The sequence below is a fragment of the Portunus trituberculatus genome, chromosome 49, assembly GCF_017591435.1.
Source record: "Portunus trituberculatus isolate SZX2019 chromosome 49, ASM1759143v1, whole genome shotgun sequence".
NCBI lineage: Eukaryota > Metazoa > Arthropoda > Malacostraca > Decapoda > Portunidae > Portunus > Portunus trituberculatus.
This window is the reverse complement of record NC_059303.1, coordinates 9,971,984-9,992,914: the sequence shown is the minus strand read 5'-3', so window position 1 is coordinate 9,992,914 and position 20,931 is coordinate 9,971,984. Positions and strand designations below refer to the sequence as shown.

Genomic DNA, 20,931 nt, shown 5'->3' with positions numbered 1-20,931 from the left:
AAAACGCTTAAATTCATCCTAACTAGCGAACTCATTTTAGTCTTGTATAATCTGAAATAAGCCCTAGTTACGCCTTAATTGGACACCGACACCTGGTCACCTTCGCTGCTATCATCCGTCATAGAGAGACGTCGGCTAGTTTAGGGGGACAGTTGTTGATGTCGCTCATGAGTGATAGACTTTCTGTATCAGATGGTGTCCCTTGCACCTGGGCAGCATCGGTGCTCACCCAGTTCGGCGAACCACATGTGCCCTGCCTTTAACTCAGGTGGAGCCAGGAACAATAGACTATGATACCCACAAGCTAAGCTCAGAGTCCAAAACGACTGGCTAATATAAGGGGTGTTGGAGAGACGGTGGTAACGGCAGCAGTCAGGCAGGTGTGCGAGTGGCAGACAGGTGTAGGGTAGACAACAACCCACCGTGGCGGGGGAAGCACCGCGAGGGAGGTGCTAGGGGACTGCAGTAGTAGCAAAGTTGCAATAACGTGGACCGCGACAGGGTGTCACCCGTGATAAGAGTGAGGATGGAATGCATGGGGCGAGTGGAGGAGGGTTGCCAAAGGGGAGGCGGTGATGGCGGGTGGTCGGGCCCCGGGGGAGGTACGGGTGGGCGGTGCCAGTGCCGGGCGCGGGGCGGGGTGATGCAGCCCTCCCCAGCCGGCGTCCCCCGCCTCACTGAGCGCTAGTGGAGGCGCCGCGGCCCCACTTCTGCCAAGGCGGCGTCCCCTCTTGCCAGCGTCCCGCCTGCACGTCGTCTGGCCGCCACACGCCACTAACTCGCCGCGCTGCTCACAGATGTCGCGGGCGGCGCGCCCGGCTCGCTGCTGCGCATCCCCGGCCCTCATGCTCTTATTTACGGTTTGTTTATAGTCGTGCATCGTCACATGGGCGCTCGGTGGGGCCAGGCGCGCTCCGACTGCTCGTAATTTATCCGGACGGAGACGGTGGTCGGAGGCTCGGAGTGGGGTGCAGGGCTCGCGCAAGGTCCGCGGGTCGGGCCACCTCGTTGCGCCCGCTACCACTCTCATTATCTTGTTAACCTCCACTCATGCGGCCATTCCTATTGGTCGCTTTCGGTCACGTGGTAGTATTCCCAGCCCATAAATGGAGTAATGTGCAAGTGCTAGAGGTTTTCCTTCGAGTAGTGTCGCCATAATTCATCAACATTGGGTGGAACAGTGGACACGAGGGCACTCCAGGAGCTAATCACCTGCGGACTTCCGCGATGAGCTCCTACCAGTTCGTGAACTCTATGTCCGCCTGCTACGGACAGCAGCGCGGACAAGATGGTAGTGTGGTGAACACAGACTACTACGGTACTTCACTCAGCAGTTACAACAATTGCTATTCACCTCCCCTGCAATATGGAAGTTATACGCCTTCGGGAATATCAGTTGTTCCAAACGGGAGCGAGTTTTCCGCCGGCGGTAGTAGCGGCGCTACGGGAACTTCAGCGTCGACCGCGTCAGGGTCGTCAGTCGGGGCCCCGAGTGGCTCTGGCGGCAGCTCTACGCCGGGACCCTCCGTGCAGGGCCGCCTACACCAGACCTCCAGCTCACCCGCCTCAACGCCGCAGGCATCTAATTCCTCCGCCTCCTGCAAGTTTGCCTCTACGCCAGAGTCCTCGGCCAACCCAGCTGGCTCCCCACAGGACTTGACCGTCTCGACAGGCGGCAGCGGGCCCGGCTCGAGTAGCTCCGGAAGCGGCTCCGAGCAAAACAGCTCTAGTCAGGGCGGCGGAGGCAACACCAACAACTCCGGCGGAGGTGGTGATGGAGCAGAAGGCGGTGAGAGTCTGGAAGGAGCCTCTGGGAGTTCTGGAAGCTCATCAACAACTAAGACACAACCACAGATCTACCCGTGGATGAAGAGAGTACACCTCGGCCAGAGTGAGTAGCCACATAAATCTTACGAACAGGTTGTTTCTGAGCCCGCCATGTGTGAGTTTTAATGTCCTTTTGCTCACCCGTGACACATTAGCCGCCCTCTCCCTCCACAGGTCCTGCTTCCTCTCTGTCTCCCGGGGCTCTTGCCTCATTCCCCTTTTTTTGTAGATATAAATAATGGCTATCCTGTTTCTCGGTCTCACAATCTTTACTAATACCTTATAAAATTGCATGGCTCCATCAGCATCACAGACATTTATCATATAACAGCCGAAGCATAAGGGAGATTGTGAACTTCTTTAAACACACACACACACACACACACACACACACACACACACACACACACACACACACACACACACACACACATATGCACATGTAGACACACACACAAACAGATATGAGCGGCGGCAGGATCCCCGTCGTAAATATTCCCAGAGCGGACGGTGGCCAGGCTCCATGGTCTTCACTCCTGGCGTGGCGGTGGCGGTGGCGGCTCCTCTTCACCGCCCCATCACCTCATCACCTTCTTTAACAATCCTTTTGCCACCTCTAAACAGTCCATAAAGTCATAAAGATGCTCCTTAACACACCTAACCCACTCTTTCAAGAGCCGTAACCACAAGAACGAGCATGGTGGGGAAGGCCGGGAGTCATAAATTGTGTCCCGGGAGGAGGGTGTCCCGCGCGGGAAGGGTTTGGGTCCTGTTGGGTGTTGTCTCCGCAGTAACCCGGTCTTAATGAGTCAACTGTGGTGCCCTCCTGACAAATTGACAACAAATAGATCTGCCGGAGAATTTATGACAAGTCCGAGTGGACAAAGTTTCCAGGGAAGAGGAGGAAAGTCTCGAAGGAAGGGAAGAAACTAGGAAGAGGGGTGAGATTGGGTGAGATCACTGCTAGGTGAAATCTTAATAGGTAAAGAGGTCAAGGAGTTCTCAGTTTTCATTGCAATGATTAATGGGTGACAGTGAGTTGCGGAGGTGTGGAAGGCGGCGGCCAGTGGCGCTAACAATTCTCTAAGAAAAAGTGTTTTTTTTCATGACAATAGGAAAGGAATCAGGAATTTATTATTTTCAAGTTTTATTCTACGGAAACTTTCTTCCTCGTTCATGTATGATAATATATATTTAATTCTAGTGTCAAAAATTATAGTCCTTAGAGAATCTTCTCTCTTCATGAATTATGTTATGTTATTTCCTTATAGGAATCATAACCTTAAAACTTTTTATTTGGTGACTCGTTATGTGTTATGCTAAAATTCATCACATTCTCCCAACTGAAAAGAATAATAATACTGCACGAGAAAATTAATTAACACACATACATACACACAATAAAAAAAAAAAATATTCTCAACACTCACCCACACATTTCTCAATCACAAACAAACACTCACAAAAAAACTCCCATTCTGGCATTGTGTAGATAATACCCTTCATCTCATCCCTTTTGGCTCCTCGTATTGTGAGCATGGGTATCCTCCACACGCCCTTCATCCTCTACCACCATAAAACTCCGCCGAACAGTGTCAGGAGAAGCAAATGTTTCTCAGAGGGTCAAGTTGCCAAGAGGGGGACGGACGGCCTGCGACCCAGCGAGAAATTTATGGCAGAACTATCGCACTTGCTAATGCCAATTGTGAATCTCAACTTTTCTCCGCGTGGATACGGAAGAAAAGCGACACTGGCTCTTACTTTCTACTTTAGGTTATTCAACAGGCTTTTATGTTTTAGATAAGGTAGCTCTTAGTATTTTTATTATATTATTTACTATTATATCAATACAATATAATAAGAGTGCATATATCACTATGTCGTTATTCGGTGCGATTCTTGATAAGAATTTCGCTTACTTAATGGATCTCGAGGAGGGGTAAATATAATGGATTTGGAGGGATAATCAATAGAGTTCGGTTAGGGGTGAGCGGCACATACTGACGGACCGCACTCCCAGCCCGGCGGCGGCGAACCTTCCACGCCATACCGACACTCCCACCTCCACGCTTCCTTCACTCCCCGACGTGGTGCAGGTGAGCCAGTGATAGCAGGAAGCACGAACATTCATTTCTTAATTAAAAAACGTAATCGGCATAGCGAGATCATGTCTGTGTGAATGGCAATACAAGAAAAGAGCACGTTTCCTTCCTCCGTCGGCGCTTCGGCTGCCGCTCATCGGAGAAGGAAACGATCACATTGTCTTCCTTCCACCTTTCCTGTATCAGCGCCTCCCACTGAGTAGACCTCCGATAAATAATCTTAAGAAGCCGAATTCCACAAGGACGCCCATATATCAGCAAGGAATAAGTAATAATAGCGTGTATTAAGGACGCCGTGGCTGGAGGTGTCGCGGAGCCGGCCGTCCGTCACCGCTAGATAAAGAACCTCCGGACCAATTCGATAATCATCAGTGAGCAATTGATACGAGATGTGTGTTTGTTCGGCCGCGAGGAGCACCACGCCCATAAATTCTTCGGTCGACGGTAACTGCTTGCAATGAAGGGGAGGGAGGGAGGGAAGGAGGGATGGCGACTAGAGAGGGAAGGGTGGAGAGAGGGTAGGTAGTAGGGAGGTAGGCCTGAGCGCTCTGTACTCCATTTATCATCACATTTTTCGTGGCTTGTAATATTTCTCGAAATATCTAAATGTAGTAGTTTTGTGAATGTAGACTCCTGCACGTAGACAGCTGCTTTTTGCTTTTTTTTTTTTTTTTTGGACGAGCCACGTTTATTTGTCTTTTATTTTTTTCTGAAGTGGTGATTAAGGTGACCACTACTGGGGACTCAACCTACACTATAAAAAAGACCATATTTCGTACCCTTCTCTGTGTGTGTAATAAGTCCCAGAGTCTATTATCCATGACATTAAGCACGTTACGGTGGTTACACACACACACACACACACACACACACACACACACACACACACACACACACACACACACACACACACACACAGAAACACACACAAACAAACGAACACGCAGATATTGCAAACTATATACCACCAAACAAAACACACTCACTCACACACACCGACAAACCCATCTATCCATTCACACCCACACACACCCACACCCACACACACACACACACACACACACACACACGTATGACCAAGTAAGTGTATTTAAATAATAATGAGCATTCACAATTATGAAATGTTTATATATGTTTTCTTGCATTCCAGACCAAATACCGAAGAAGGAAGGTAAATGAAAGAGATGGACAGGAGGAGACAGTAGAAAGGCAGACACAAAACAATAGAATACAATGAATGAATGCAGAAACACGTAAAAAAACAAAACAAAAGGAACATAAAAACACAAAACAATGGAAACTAGTGTCATAACAAACTTGACAGATAAGGAATAGGAGAAGGAAAAAACTTAGAGGCAGAGCAGACTGAATAAAACAAAAGACATACATAAATTCAAGGAGAGAGGAAGATAAAAAGGGAAGTAGAGACAAACAAAAAAAATATACATGTGACAGACGGAACTCGAAATCCATATGCACTGTTAAGTAAAAATCACCATAATCATCATCATCACTCGATAAAGTCTTTACTTGATTCTGGCCACCGCTGTCACCATCATCACCATCACCATATGCACGACACCCACTTGACTTTTATTTTGTCATGTTTATGGGTTTCAATCTTTCGAGCGGCAGAGGGTGGCGCAGTGAGTTGTGTCCATGTGGGATTTATGTGGTGGACGCTCGCTGGGACGTTGAGGATCTTGTCTATTATGACCTTCGCGCGCAGTTTTCTCTCGTAATCCTATTCAGGCGCATCTGATCTGATAACCAATGGTGTGGCGAAATGGTGGAATCTGACATATTGACACAGACTGAGGTGGCGGCGTTAAGTATTATTCTCTTGAGATGAATGACAAGGAACACAAGCACAAGTAGTACATTAAAATCATCCGACTTATCAATTTGGTTATATTTATTTTTCTTTCTAGATAGATTTCAAACAAGACAGTATACGTTAAGCGCATTTTGTAGATGTGGATGTATGAAATGCAACAGTAAAATGAGCTGCATATGCTAAAATAATACACACTGCATTTCAACTAACTTATTTTATTTTACTTTGTCATCTGGAGAAATATTTCAGTTATGCCTTAAGGTGCATATCTAGAACCTTTGTTCCTGGAAACCCCTAAAACACTCCGAGGAGGAATAATAAAGAGATCACAAGCAAATGGAAGTGCAAGTGGCAATACTTTGTTCACACTTTGTATCACCATTTGCAAGACAGCTTACCTTCTCAAAACGACTGAAATAGCAATAAAAAGAGGCATTTGAATTTCAAGGAGGTGTCAGAACCTTTGCGGGTATCACGAAACAGTAAAATTAGCTTGAAGTGTGAAGGTCTAAATTTGTGGCAGGTGGCAATCACAGCTCCATCATGGCGGCGCAGATGAAAACCTTTTGCAATAAATAATGTGGGAAGTGAATTTTCTCCCACGTTTTGAGAAGCGAAGGGGAGATTTATATAATATTTTACAGTTAGGAGGGCATTGTGAAACTTTTGTACTAAAGTTGCTTAGTGTGTGTGTGTGTGTGTGTGTGTGTGTGTGTGTGTGTGTGTGTGTGTGTGTGTGTGTGTGTGTGTGTGTGTGTGTGTGTGTGTGTGTGCGCGCGCGCGCCCCATGCCTAGTCTTTATTCTACTCTTCCGCTTCATTGTCAGTCTCGTCCTGTAGAATACATTTTCCCCTTCATCTTTGTCATGATCTATTTTCTGTTCGCCTCTCCCCTGTCTCTCCCTCACTGCAACGGAGGCAAACACGAGAGAGCAAACAGAGGGAAGAATGTGTTAATTGTTCCCTCCATACCATAGGAGAGAAGAGGAGGGACATAATGAAGGGCATTGAAAAAAGAGAGATGAATTAAGAAAACAAGTATAAAACGAGCGAAAAATACAAATATTATATAAGAGGAAATTGACTGACGTTCAAAAATTAAGCTACAATAGAGAAAAACATATAATAAAATGAATAAATAAAGATAAGATCAAACACAAATGAAATAAAAGTAAAGGAGCCCGTAGCACAAGAAATGTGTATAAGAAAAATATGGAAATACATAAAAAATGAAGTAAAGGAAAACAATGACAATATCGAAATTATGAAAATAAAGACATACGATGGTATGAAATTAAGGAAACATGTACGTTGTTATGAGTCAAAAGCGGAAATACAGTATATATATATATATATATATATATATATATATATATATATATATATATATATATATATATATATATATATATATATATATATATATATATATATATATATATATATATATATATATATATACGAATTAGAGAGGTTAGTAATAGTAATTTGAATCATAAAGATGAAAAAAAAGTGCTTGAAATTACACTTGCTTATCTCTTTTTTTATTCTCAGCATATTTGCGTTACTGTTCAGAAGTGATGCTCATAACGAATATTAAATAAGCTTTAATGAGCTGACGATATCACCGTTTAAGCTGGATAATAATCAATTGCAGGCATTCCAAAACAGTTACTTGCTCTAACGAGACAAAACTTTTAAGACGAGAAACATTTTCGATAAACTCAGGTCAGACGTTGTTTTCCGTGTCCTGAAAAAAAAAAAAAAAATAGACAACTGAAGTTTAAGAAAAGTTTTCCCACACCAGAAAAAAAAAGTCTTGACAAATATTGCTATTCACTGAATTAAAGTTTGATTTCTCAATGGAAGCCACTGAATAGAATCTAAAACTTCTAAATATCAATAGATAAATTATATACGGAGTGTCATTCGGGCCCTGACTGATTTAGACTTATCAAGAGAGAGAGAGAGAGAGAGAGAGAGAGAGAGAGAGAGAGAGAGAGAGAGAGAGAGAGAGAGAGAGAGAGAGAGAGAGAGAGAGAGAGAGAGAGAGAGAGAGAGAGAACAAACTATCAGCACTGTCTTCTCTAATTATGGCGTCGTTCCTTTTGCCTTAGGCTCTGTTCCCTCTTGCAGCTGGCGTTGGCCACAGAGCATCGACAAAAGAAAAGAAAGAAAAAATGTTGAATACTCAGGAAAACTTGAGTAAAAATCTGCTAAGAACTAGAGCTTTGAGACAATACAATGGTACATAGAGTTATAAAGATTGATAAAGTAGGTTTGAATTTTAAAATTCAGTAAAATTAATATAAAATAATATAACTATTTTCACCTACACCCCCACACCCGACCCTCAAACCCACACCTACACTCACAGACGCACACACACACACACACACACACACACACACACACACACACACACACACACACACACACACAGCCCGCGTTTATATATATCCAAAAAAATAAGTTAAGATATTTTTTTCTTCAAGATATTTTCCTTCATATATACAATACTCTCTCTCTCTCTCTCTCTCTCTCTCTCTCTCTCTCTCTCTCTCTCTCTCTCTCTCTCTCTCTCTCTCTCTCTCTCTCTCTCTCTCTCTCTCTCTCTCTCTCTCTCTCTCTCTCTCCAAAAGATATCGACGTAAATTCCTCAAACATCAACATACAACTCATTTACACGTCTCCTATGTGCCACTGGGTCGGTATCGCCGCCGCCGCCATGCTGTGCCAGATCTCATCTAGAGGGTCGCGGCGCCAATGCGTTGTGTTGCCATGCCTTTTTATTACAAAAAAATAAAAATGACAAAAAAAAAACGAATAAAGAAAATATTTGATGCTTATCTGAAGGTTTCAATGAAATCCTTGACCGACACATATAAAGAAAATAAATAAATAAAAACGGAAAAGTGCACACAGTCGTCTGGAACACACCGGAGAAGTGTACGGGTGGCGATGTGGTTTTATCGAATGTACTGAAATTGCGTGCATTGTGTGAACGCGCACTGTGATGGCGGCGGCGGCAAGCACCCACATGTGGTTGGGATTAGTTCCCCATCAATTCACACACGAGCCATATGATTAATGCTCTCTGGTTAGAATGCGCGGGAAGCCTCTTTCAAGTCTACTCGTTTATTTCCATCTGTGAATCAATAACAAATAATTAAGGACGAAATCTCCCTTCCCGTGGCCCCGAGAGTCCCCACTTATGGAGGGGCACAACGCCCATCAAATATTGTCAAAGGAGAAAGCGAGTGCTAGAGGATGTGGTATGGGCCGTCGCGAACAAAGGGTTATTAGCAAAAAGTCAGACTAAGATAAAACAAAAGGACATGTAAGTTTTCCATCGACCTGGATAATCAAAATTTTCATCGTATTGTTTATCAAGCTGTGAACGACCGTCAGCGGTAGTAAAGATGTCAGGCTGGTCAAGGCCAGAGGCAGATGAGGGTGGCAGCTGGCAGACAGGATCTGAATAATATCAATTGGTCGGCGGTCACATACATATTCACGCTTATGTACAACTCGAAGTGTGCTCATCGGTAAAAACACGTGTAGCTACACACCTGCATAATCATCATATCAGGTAATAACAATTATGAGTGATAATCAGATTTCTCTTTATTATCTGATTGCCGACGTTAATTACTGAACAGATACCACTTAACGCGTAAAACGGAAATACAATAACGAGGAGATAAGATCTGAGTGTGTGTGTGTGTGTGTGTGTGTGTGTGTGTGTGTGTGTGTGTGTGTGTGTGTGTGTGTGTGTGTGTGTGTGTGTGTGTGTGTGTGTGTGAGTGTGTGTGTTGGGGGGGGTCATTCATACACATAATATCAAAAACGCTGTGAATCGAGTATAAAACTTTATTTTTCGTGATTTTACTCTTTAATATACATTACTATTTTCAATGGCAATACTAAAATCACGAAGTATATAACGCAATACGTACAATCGGTACTGTAATAAATATTGAATAAAAAAAGGCTTCATGTAGCAGCCAAGGTAACATTCACACTGAATAAATGTAAATAAGAAAGGACACTAAGAGAGTCTTAATCAGTATTCTGCCAAACTACGTTAGATGTGGAGATGCAGATACACACACACACACACACACACACACACACACACACACACACACACACACACACACACACACACACACACCTCAGTTTCATGCTAGATTACAAGAATTAAATTATGAAATTACTTCTCGAACTTCTCCAAACCTACTTATTATTTCAACAACACAATATTCATATCAAAACTTGGGAAACGGATTGCAGGTGAACTCCTTGATTCATCATTCCAATACATGAAGCCGTACATTATCATTCCCTCTTTATCAATAAACTTCCTTGCAATTTGTTGTAACGAAAGGAAAGCCAAAGTAGGAAAAGTTAGTCCTTATTATCTTCCAGCATGGATGTAACATTTTGACAATAGAATTTCACATTTATTGTTTTTTTTTTTTAGACGATTCCAGTAGAATAGAATAAAGTGAAGGAAAAAGAATATATGGATGAAAAGAAAGAGAATGAGAAGGAAGATTAGATACAATATGAAGGGAAGAAAGATGTTGAAGGAAGATAAAAGAAGTAAGAAAGAGAACTACGACTAAAGGAGAAGAGGGAGAGGAGAGGAGGACGTAAGGATAGTCACCACTGCATGTACCTTATTTGTACCTCATTGAGATTCACCGAAACACATGAGCCAAACAGGAGATTTACGACCAGGTACCATAAACACATTATCACCAGCCCGCCAAGGGTCCACATTCCCCTCCCACCGTCTCTCACTCTCTCCTTCTCTCCCTCGGTCTGTCTGTCTATCCGTCTCTCTCTCTCTCTCTCTCTCTCTCTCTCTCTCTCTCAAATTTGTACCTGATTTGTACCTGCTGTTTTTTCTCCTCATAAAAATCCACACAAGTACACATAAAATCACGCCTAAACTTGAAGCAACTGCATAGAAACCTCTTGCCTGTCACTCAACAACAGCACACACACACACACACACACACACACACACACACACGAGGTACCTTCAAGGATAGAGGAGGAGGAAGAGGAGGAGGAGGAGGAGGAGGAGGAGGAGGAGGAGGAGGAGGAGGAGGAGGAGGAGGAGGAGGAGGAGAGGCAAGGAAACAGGGACCAGCTAGTAACAGCAGCGTACTCTACCAGCCACCCGCGCGTTATCTTAGCTAATGATTGTTGGGGGCCATAAATCCGGGCATTACTGTGATGCGCCTCTATTGTTTGTCCCAGCACCTATACGGCCCTCTTGCCTAGGGGAGCACAGCCTATACAGGGTGTATGCATGTGTGTTTGTCTGTCCATGTGTTTGTTTATATGGCCCGTCTCTCTCTCTCTCTCTCTCTCTCTCTCTCTCTCTCTCTCTCTCTCTCTCTCTCTCTCTCTCTCTCCATGGGTTCCGTCGAGCCGCGTTGTGGTGAAGCTCTAGCTGTAAAATGAGACAACATGGGAGTCATCGCTGAGATGCACACTTTTCTTTTTTTTTCTCTTTTTTTTTTTTTTTTTTATCTCGCTACTTTTTGTGATGAGGCGAGGCATGTGCTGACTGGCGCTGAGTTGCCTCAGGGACACCACGGGCACCTGGCGCGGCTGTAGTGGCCTTGACAACAAAATGCAGTGTTTCTCAATCACAGATCAGTGGTTGCTATATACTTCCAACACGGAGGTGTTTTGTATGTTAGCGTGCGTTGGTAGGGATGATGCCGGTGGTGATCTGATGCCGTGCGTTTCACTTTGTTTTTATGATAATAATAATGATAATGATAATGTTAATGGTAAGCAATGTAATATGAAAAATAACAATAATTAATGATACTAACACCAAGAAATAAGCGACTGCAAGTACTATTAATAATAACAGCAACACTAATAATACTGATAGTGATAATACTATTACTACTAGTATTACTACTACTACTACTACTACTACTACTACTACTACTACTACTACTACTACTATAATAATAATAATAATAATAATAATAATAATAATAATAATAATAACAATAATTGTAGTGTTAATCATGATGATGATACTACTACTACTACTACTACTACTACTACTACTAATAATAATAATAATAATAATAATAATAATAATAATAATAATAATAATAATAATAATAATAATAATAATAATAATAATAATAATAATAATAATAATAATAATAATAACAACAACAACAACAACAATAATAATGTTTATATTTATAATAAATACAATAATAATAATAATAATAATAATAATAATAATAATAATAATAATAATAATAATAATAATAATAATAATAATAATAATAATAATAACAATAATAATAATAATAATAATAATAATAATAATAATAATAATAATAATAATAATAATAATAATAATAATAACAAAACATTGAATCAAAAATAAGTATTCTTGTCATGTCGAAGACAACACTTTAAATTTCATAATATTCAATTATTTGAAGTAAATAATCAATATAGTGAAGTTGCTAGACTGAAAGACAGGCGAGTAATTACCAAAAACACATATAACATAGTAGAAAATAAAGCATGAAATAACACACACACACACACAGTCACCTAAGGCAGTCATGAGCGGCCATGTCAGAAGTGAGGAGGAGGAGGAGGAGGAGGAGGATCAAGGTCTCCACAGTCCCATAAGGAGGCGTACCCAGGCCGCGGGGGGTCGTTAATTGCCTAATGGTGTATTTCAGATGAACATAAAAAGCAACGAACGGCAACAAGAAATAGGATCCACAAGCACACGAGGAATTGTTGATGGCTAAATGTCTCCATGAACAACAGAGACCTGCGAAATATATAAATTACAAGACCTGAAAAGAATTAACTAGGTAGTCAGACTTTGGTAATGGCGGCATTTTTTTATTATTGTCTAATCTGATGAACCTTGATGCGAAATACGTGTCTGAAATATTTATGATGAATTAAATGTAGTTCTTTTTTTTATGAGGGTAATTATAGGTAACACATTTTAGCCATAATACAACATTTCATTTCGGGTTTACTGAAGCAGTAAGATAATAAGGAAAAGGAAAACCAACGAAAAATTTGATTTAACAAGGTATGAAATAAAGAAAAAAAATAAGAAATCGAAATAGAGATCGGATCTTCAAATAAAAAAAAAGTAGAGAAAAGATTAAACAAAAGGTTATGAAGAAAAGCAAAATGATGTAAAATTCCTAAAAAGTGTCTTGCTACATGTGAATGGCATATAAGTACACAATGAGCGTTGCCCTTCCGTTCATTTAACACTTATCAACTTGGAATAGGGAAAGTAACTGGTCACACTAGGCCAGGCCAGGCAAGGCTGGCTACGCGCGTCTAGGCCCGGCCGCCTAGAATCATAAAGGGTGTAAGGGAGTGTTGGGTATTTGTCTTTGCCAGATGAGCATCAGTCGCCATCCCTTCCGTGAGAGCTAGGGCGGCGTGGACTCGCTTTTAATAGACTCTCTCTACCTCATTCATGGCCACGTTGTTCCAGGAGCGGCCAAGGCGGATTATGGAAACTGGGAGGTGGGGGAAGCGGGCGGAGGGGAAGGTGTCTGGGTGTGAGTGTACAAATGCGTCTATGCAAATCCAATCCACTAAAATTATTCCATGAAAATTTCGATCAGAATAGCTTATTTTCCCACAATATACATTCCATAACCTATCCAAACTTAACCTAACAGTGCGGGATTAAACACACATAAATTGTATTCCCCTTTTACACATATTTTCCAACCTATTCTAATATAATGTAACCTTATGCTTTTTTTTTCATCATGGGAAAATTAACAATTGAGAAATCAAAAAATCACAAAGGGAAACCTTACCCTTGGCGATTTCATAGCAGCAGTGTGAACAACTAAATGGCCAGCTTGGATATATTCTCGCTTTTATCTTCAATAGAAACATAAAGGCTACCCAAATATATAAAAATTCAGCAGATGTGACACATCGGTCTTTTGTCCACCAAATTAAAAAAAAAAAAAAGCAAAAAAAAAAACGCTTAATAAATAAATACATAAAGAGAAAATATGTTCCAAGTTGAAATCAAACAATTAATCAGTTCATAAAATAAATTTAAGAACTGAATTTGAGATCTGTCAAAATGAACATGCTATCAGGAATGTTAGTGTGTTAATTGAAAAGCAATAATACATGATAGTGCCAAAGCCTCAATCTTCCTAGCAAAATCCGAAGCTTTCTTTCTACAACTGTCAGTATAAATATGCGATGACGAAACACAAAAATAAACTTCATATGAAATCAACACACGATCATTCAACACTACTACCACCTCCACCAATAACAAAAACAACAACACAACCACTGACGTATTCGAAAACCTGACTCACTTCACTGATTTAAAATAATAAAGCGAATTCCAGTGATGATCGTAAACTTTTGGAGTGTATGATAATTAAACATTTTTATGGTTCTTTGGCAGTGGAAAACTAAGTTGTAGACAATTATTGCGAACTCTCTCTCTCTCTCTCTCTCTCTCTCTCTCTCTCTCTCTCTCTCTCTCTCTCTCTCTCTCTCTCTCCTGGCGGGTTGAGCAAGCTTTCTCTAACTGTCTATAGATGACTGTTTGGCTCTCACTTTGTCCCCGTCAGACCCAGAGTCAGACCCCTCCCCTCCCTTCCCCTCCTTGCCTTCACTCCCTGCCTCACCTTCTGCACACACACACACACACACACACACACACACACACACACACACACACACTTCGATAAAACATATTGCAATTGTTTGTTTTTTTTACTTGTGCATGGAAAAAATACATACCAGCTCTATTACAAAGTGCCCAAATACCAACACAGTTTTCCTTGTAACAACTATATTACCATTGTTTCTCTCCTTAAATATACTAAACTTGTGATACAGTTGATGCATTTTTGGATAAAGTCAGTAATGTGCTTAATGTTGAAGGTGGGAAAGGGAGAATGGGTGTTTGTGAGATGATGGGGATAAGGATGAGTGAAGCAAAAGTATAGAGGATAAAGGACACATAGGATAAAGTGGATTTCGATAAGATTCCTGGAGGCTTTGGGCGAGTGCGTGGCGGCTACTGTCACTCCGCGTTGTTAAGTAATTGTCGTGTGATGTCCCGACGGGCAGGTGGCTCCGGTAAATAATATACACACATGCCTTCTTCCTCCTTCTTCTCCTCTCCTTTCTCCTCCTTCTCCTTTTTCTTGTTCTTCTCTTTCTCAAACTCATCCTTCTTGTTCTTTTTTTTTTTTTTCGTTTCCATCATATCACTCTTCGTCTTGCTTATTATTTTTCCCCCTTCTTATCTACACCAATTTCTACTTATGATTTTAGTTTTTTTTTTCTTTTTCTCAGCTTCACTCTCGCTGTCTTTTTTGTATTTTTCAATCGTCGTCTTCTTCATATCATCAGATTATCATCATCTTTTTCATTTGCTGCTTCTCCTGTTTTCCTCCTCCTCCTCCTCCTCCTCCTCCTCCTCCTCCTCCTCCTCCTCCTCCTCCTCCCCTGCTCCTCCTCCAGGTGCTAAAGAAAGTTTATTGTCCGTACTTCCGAGCACGCTCCTTACTCCCTTTGTGGCATAATGACATCCTCAGCTGATTCTCGTAATGGTGCAGCTCGAAGTGAACTGTGTGTGTGATTCACCTCGGTCGTCTGCTGGTCACCAAGCCAGTCTTCCCCATTACGGAGCGAGCTCAGAGCTCATAGACCGATCTTCGGGTAGGACTGAGACCACATAACACACTCCACACCCCGGGGAAGCGAGGCCACAACCCCTCGAGTTACATCCCGTACCTATTTACTGCTAGGTGAACAGGGGCCACACATTAAGAGACTTCTCATCTGCCTCGCTGCTTACCGGGATTCGAACCCGGCCCTCTCGATTGTGAGTCGAGCGTGCTAACCACTACACTACGCTGTGTGTGTGTGTGTGTGTGTGTGTGTGTGTGTGTGTGTGTGTGTGTGTGTGTGTGTCCAGAGTCAGAGGATGGGGTGCAATTCAATATACATCCTTTACAATATGCATATATGCGAGGCGACCTTCGCTTCTCATATCCAGCCGCCCCTGACGCTTGACGCCGCGGTGCTGGGAGGACCACGGACCACCAGCCTGCAGTGGGGAGCCTGCGGTGGGGCGCTTGGAATTTGAGGGAAGGGTCGCTTGAGGGTTGTGAGGGTCTACAAAAATGCTTCTCAAGACCAAAGACGCTCAGTCTCGACTTGTATACATGTTTATAACAGCGTGTACGTTTACAAGATCATGTTTAAGCCTAGATGAAAACTGAATGAGTTTATCGACCTTTACTCTTTTCTTCATTGTGGTAAGACTGAGACAATAAGCTTTTCTTCTTTAAGATGAATGTAGCCGCGGCTAAACTAAAAGTGGGTTTAAATGATGTCTTAATCTACAATGTGAACTGTGTTAGAGAAACAGAAAAGTCCTTAAAAAATATCGTACTTCACGTTGAAACTTAAGTAAAAATAGAATGATCTAGCGAGTGAAGTGAGGTGTGATTGCTTTTACCTGCGGAGCCTCAGGACCCTCACCAGGTGAGCACAAAGCAGAGTCTGTCCCTCCCTGACCTTCACACAAAAGCGGGATGGGAAGCGCTGACTGATAATGGAACTTTCGCCTCTAAAACTCCCTCAGTTTGCAGAAGAGTGACGCCAATTCTTGGAGACGCCGAGGAAAAAAATACATACCTGTGTAGGTTAAGACTAACGAAAAAAAGAAAAAAAGAAACAAAGAAAAAGAACGGGAGGGAGGGTTCCTGTCCCTGTGTTCCTCTTCCTGGCAAGAAAAGTCACGCCTTGGCTCGGTTTATGTAACGTCCATGCTTGTAAGAATGCAAGCGTTATTTTACACTTGTTATGTTTGGCATCTTCTTTTTTTTTTTAAATGTGCTTACACGTTTGTTTGTTTTTTCTTATGTTCGTCTGTTCACTCACTCACTCCTCCCCCCCTCCCCTTCTCTCTCTCTCTCTCTCTCTCTCTCTCTCTCTCTCTCTCTCTCTCTCTCTCTCTCGTCACGGAGGGCTGGCTTCCCAATATCGCCTTGTGGTCTGGTCCGGGTCTCGCTGGGAGGTAATTCGACTTTTGTCTGTCTTGCACGACTCTCGTTCTGCACCACCGATCCCGGCAGACAGGCGGAGTCGGTGGCGGGAGGGGAAATCGGCTGTGATCGAAGCGAAAAGACATTTCCTATTTTGTGCATACCAGACTGAGGAGTTTGAAACACGTTACACAAATATTCAACTCGTTTCCAAAAATATTCATTTTTTGTGTGTTGGAAAGAAATAAGATGATCCCACTATAACAATAATCACAATAAAGTATACACGGTCTATAAGATTTTGACAAAAGCAGATCTAGGAACTTAAGGCCAATAAACTGATTATTTGAGAAGCATTGACATTAATTAGATTACTTATATCACTGGTCTCAAATTCAATCAGTGTAATTCATTCAACACTTCCATTTTTTCCTTCTGCACAAGCCTGCTTCTAAAACTAATAAACGACAAGCAAGATCCCCAACAGTGGTCGAGTTTCAGCAGCTTGCTCCCTGTCTTCCCCTGGGATGCTCGGGGCCGCCCTTCCCCACCCATTATATGCACCACTGGCCCCTGTTCCCTAGTGAGCCCTGAGGTTGCCCCTGAATATTTTTTTCCCCTTTTTCTTCGCTTTCGATTACCAACCGATATTTAAATTGAGTTTCAGGAGACAGGAACCAAAGATAGACAAGGGGAACGTTCCCTCGGTATTTAAATGAAGCAAAAAAAAAAAAAAAAATAAAGGAGAAAAAAGAAAAGAAAAATAATGATTCATTCTATATCATTTTAAGGTAAGGGTTTTCGAAGTGCCACATAATTCACGTTACATCTAATCACGTTAAAATAATTTACATAATGATCACATTCCGCAAATTAGTAAAAAGATACGAAAGAAAGATGAAAAAAAAGCAATAATTCACTTCATATCAAATAGTAAAACAGAATAATAGGTGTTTGCAATGTGTGTCTGAATTTACATTATATACCAGTAAAATAGATTATATGTTCTAATGATCCCGGCTCGCTGAATCGGGCAAAGAAACAGTGGCCTATGTGAAGCAAACCTTTGTGTGATGGAGTCCCCAGGTACAGTACCCCATCACATGTCAGATGGCAGGTGGCTTGGAGTAAGTAAAGCCACCTGTCTCTACCTGTCACATAAATTAACAAGTGGTTCTCTTTTTCATGTGAGACTAGTGCACGAGCAAAGGTATGACATGGGAGGCTTGCGCTGCGTGAAATACTGCCACCAAGAGATGAAGACAAGATAAGAAATGATGTCTGTAGACCCAAAAATTAGACACCAACCCAAGGGAGCAAATAAGAAGTAGTATCGTCTATAAAACACGTTGCAATGAACAATAGTGGCATGATACTTAGATATCATTGTATTAAGTTCAGATAGTGCGAGTATGAAATATGATTCACAATCTTGAGTGTGACTGTTCCTTAAGTGCGCACTGATATACACGTGTGTGTGTGTGTGTGTGTGTGTGTGTGTGTGTGTGTGTGTGTGTGTGTGTGTGTGTGTGTGTGTGTGTGTGTGTGTGTGTGTGTGTGTGTGTGTGTGTGTGTGTGTGTGTGTGTGTGTGTGTGTGTGTGTGTGTGTGTGTGTGTGTGTGTGTGTGTGTGTGTGTGTGTGTGTGTGTGTGTGTACGAGCACGAGGGCAAGGGCAGATGGAAGGGGGCTAGCGAGGGTACGATGAGCTGAGGGTAAGGGGCAAGGGGTGGCGGCTGTGTGGGTTGGCTACTGTCCAGGTGTGGCTGCGAGTTGTCTCTCGTCGGCAGGGGACTGTACGGGCCTATAGGCTTGCCCTCTCCTCGACTTTATTTAGGCTCCTGCTGAGTTGGTGAAGGCGGCCTCACACCAAGGAGGCGAGGAGAGATAGAGACTATGAGGAGGAATCCGTGAGACTAACACGTAGCCACGTTCCTTGAAGATTCATTCATTGTCTTCCCTGAAATTAAGAACTGATCTATTTACAAGCAAAATATTCACGAGACTGGGCTTATGCGGACACATGTTCGTGATTGTTCATACGATGAAACACGTAAAATAACAAACGGGCAGCTTGGGCATGTAGGGTCGATCCCAACAGATACACAAGGGAAGGTAAGCGGGCGAGTGACCAATCAGCGGGGCGTATGTCACGAGAGTTGGGCTCTGATTGGCCAATGGGGTCCCACCTACCAGGGGTATCCACGGGCCCCGACAACACAATAATAACCCAGCGGGCAACGCCTCCATTTGCATAGTTTCCGTAGCGGCAAGACATGAGGGGGAAAGGGAGGGCAAGGCAGACGGAGACAGCGCATAGTGGACAGCGCAGAGCAGAATAGAGCTTTAGCAAAACTTGAAACAAATCTTAATTAATTTCCAAAGCGTAAGACGTAGAAATATTTTATGTAAAGCAAGACATGTGATATTTCTAGACAAATCCAAATATCCTGAACCTTATTTTGCTCCTCTTATGTGGTCACATGAACATATGAAATTAGCATATAAATTTTGGTACCCTGAATCAGATTTATCAACAATTTCTAGTAACAAAATAGTTTGATCATTTGAATCGTCGTCCATTAAAACACTGGTTCATTCACATACACGCCGCTATGTAAGAAGTATCAGCCTCGTTTCCATAGTGAGAAACAAGAACAACAACAACAAAAATGCTCTCCTTTATGCATGAGTGTGGACCAGACAGAAGCCTGGGAGAGGTGGAAGTGAGGGAGAGGGAGAAGTAGAGGGTAAGGAGAGAAAGAATTAGGAGCTGCGAGAATACAGAGTAGGCGAGAGAGTAGGGGTACTGGGGAGTACTAGGGAGATACTCAGGGAAGGGTGTATCACAATCTTCTCAGCATCATTAAAACATCATCGAGCCCACGCTAATTAGATAGTTTGTTTTATCGTGCACTCTGATAACAAGGTGGTGGGTGCGGAGGTTTGTTGGTACAGGAGTGGGTGGCTGGCGGCCCGCGGTACGGAGAGAGCTTCTAGCCTCCCTCCCACCCGTCCTCCCTCGTCTCTCACTACCCTGCCGCACACCAGCCGCCCTCCCTTCCTCCTTCCCTCCTTCCTTCTCCCTCCTCTTTGCCCCACTACACACCAGTCATTCCTCCCTCCATCTTTCTCTCACTCTCCCCTTCTCCTTTCATTCCTTTCTCTTATGGACTTCTTTCTATCACTTTCTCGTCAATTTCCCGCCACACACACACACACACACATTCAGAATCTCCTCTTCTTCATCCCTCTGTATCATGACCACTCACCACCCCTTTCACCTCCTCAAATTACTGCACCTCTATCACCACATACAAAGGCGCACACACATAAAAGCAGGCAGGCACTCACGTACGCAAACATAAGCACACACACACACACACACACACACACACACACACACACCATGCTGTCTTGATTCTTTGACGCCTAAAACTCGGTTATCTATACAATGGAATGCAAATAAATAACAATAAAATAAATGTAAAGGAAGGACACAATTCGAGAGTCTTGCAGTTTCTATTACCTCATCCAGCAGAGGAAAAAGAGTGAGAAATATATTCTCTTTGATGAACAAGGACAAAATGAGACATTAGAATCTTCATAGAGAGTGTGTTATATTTATTCATCCGTACATTACCATAAATAAAGAGACCGTAAATGTAGATATAATTGATAAAAAAGATCATAGAAACATCTCCGCATCCTGACCGCCGGAATTACTGTCACCGTGATAAAATGCAAAAACTTAGCATTAACTCATAAGAGGACAAATACAAGCAAGATGGTGCTCCTCCGCAACTAACCTTTGGATAGACCTGCCGACCTTCAGACGCCTGCAGCCGGTGGCGGGCCCATGACGGGGTCAAAATCCTACGACTTGTTTTACTTTCAGTATCTCCGGCAGTTAATGGCCTCTGGCACTGCCTACAATGGCCTGGTATTGAGAGAGGGATGGGAGGGTTACGGCAGGACTTTTACTCTTGTAGGGTGTTGTAAGCCTACCTTGACCCAAACCCGCCCACGCTCACCAGTTCAATACTAAACACCGACTCACCTACATCTTGACTTGTTT

The 20,931-nt window shown here is 42.7% G+C and overlaps 1 protein-coding gene across 5 annotated transcripts in view; it reads left to right on the top strand.

Annotated features, from left to right (window-relative positions):
* Window positions 1-722: 722 nt before the first annotated feature.
* LOC123499316 (homeotic protein Sex combs reduced-like) overlaps window positions 723-20,931 on the top strand; it is an 87,093-nt gene continuing 66,884 nt past the window's right edge. Inside the window, exons 1-2 of one of the 5 annotated variants that reach the window (XM_045247130.1) lie at window positions 723-1,891; window positions 5,080-5,100. In XM_045247130.1, the coding sequence (XP_045103065.1) occupies window positions 1,228-1,891; window positions 5,080-5,100 (685 nt within the window). In that variant the 5' untranslated portion in view covers window positions 723-1,227. The remainder of the gene's footprint in view (window positions 1,892-5,079; window positions 5,101-20,931) is intronic. The other 4 variants (XM_045247132.1, XM_045247131.1, XM_045247133.1 and 1 more) reach the window with 4 other exon arrangements.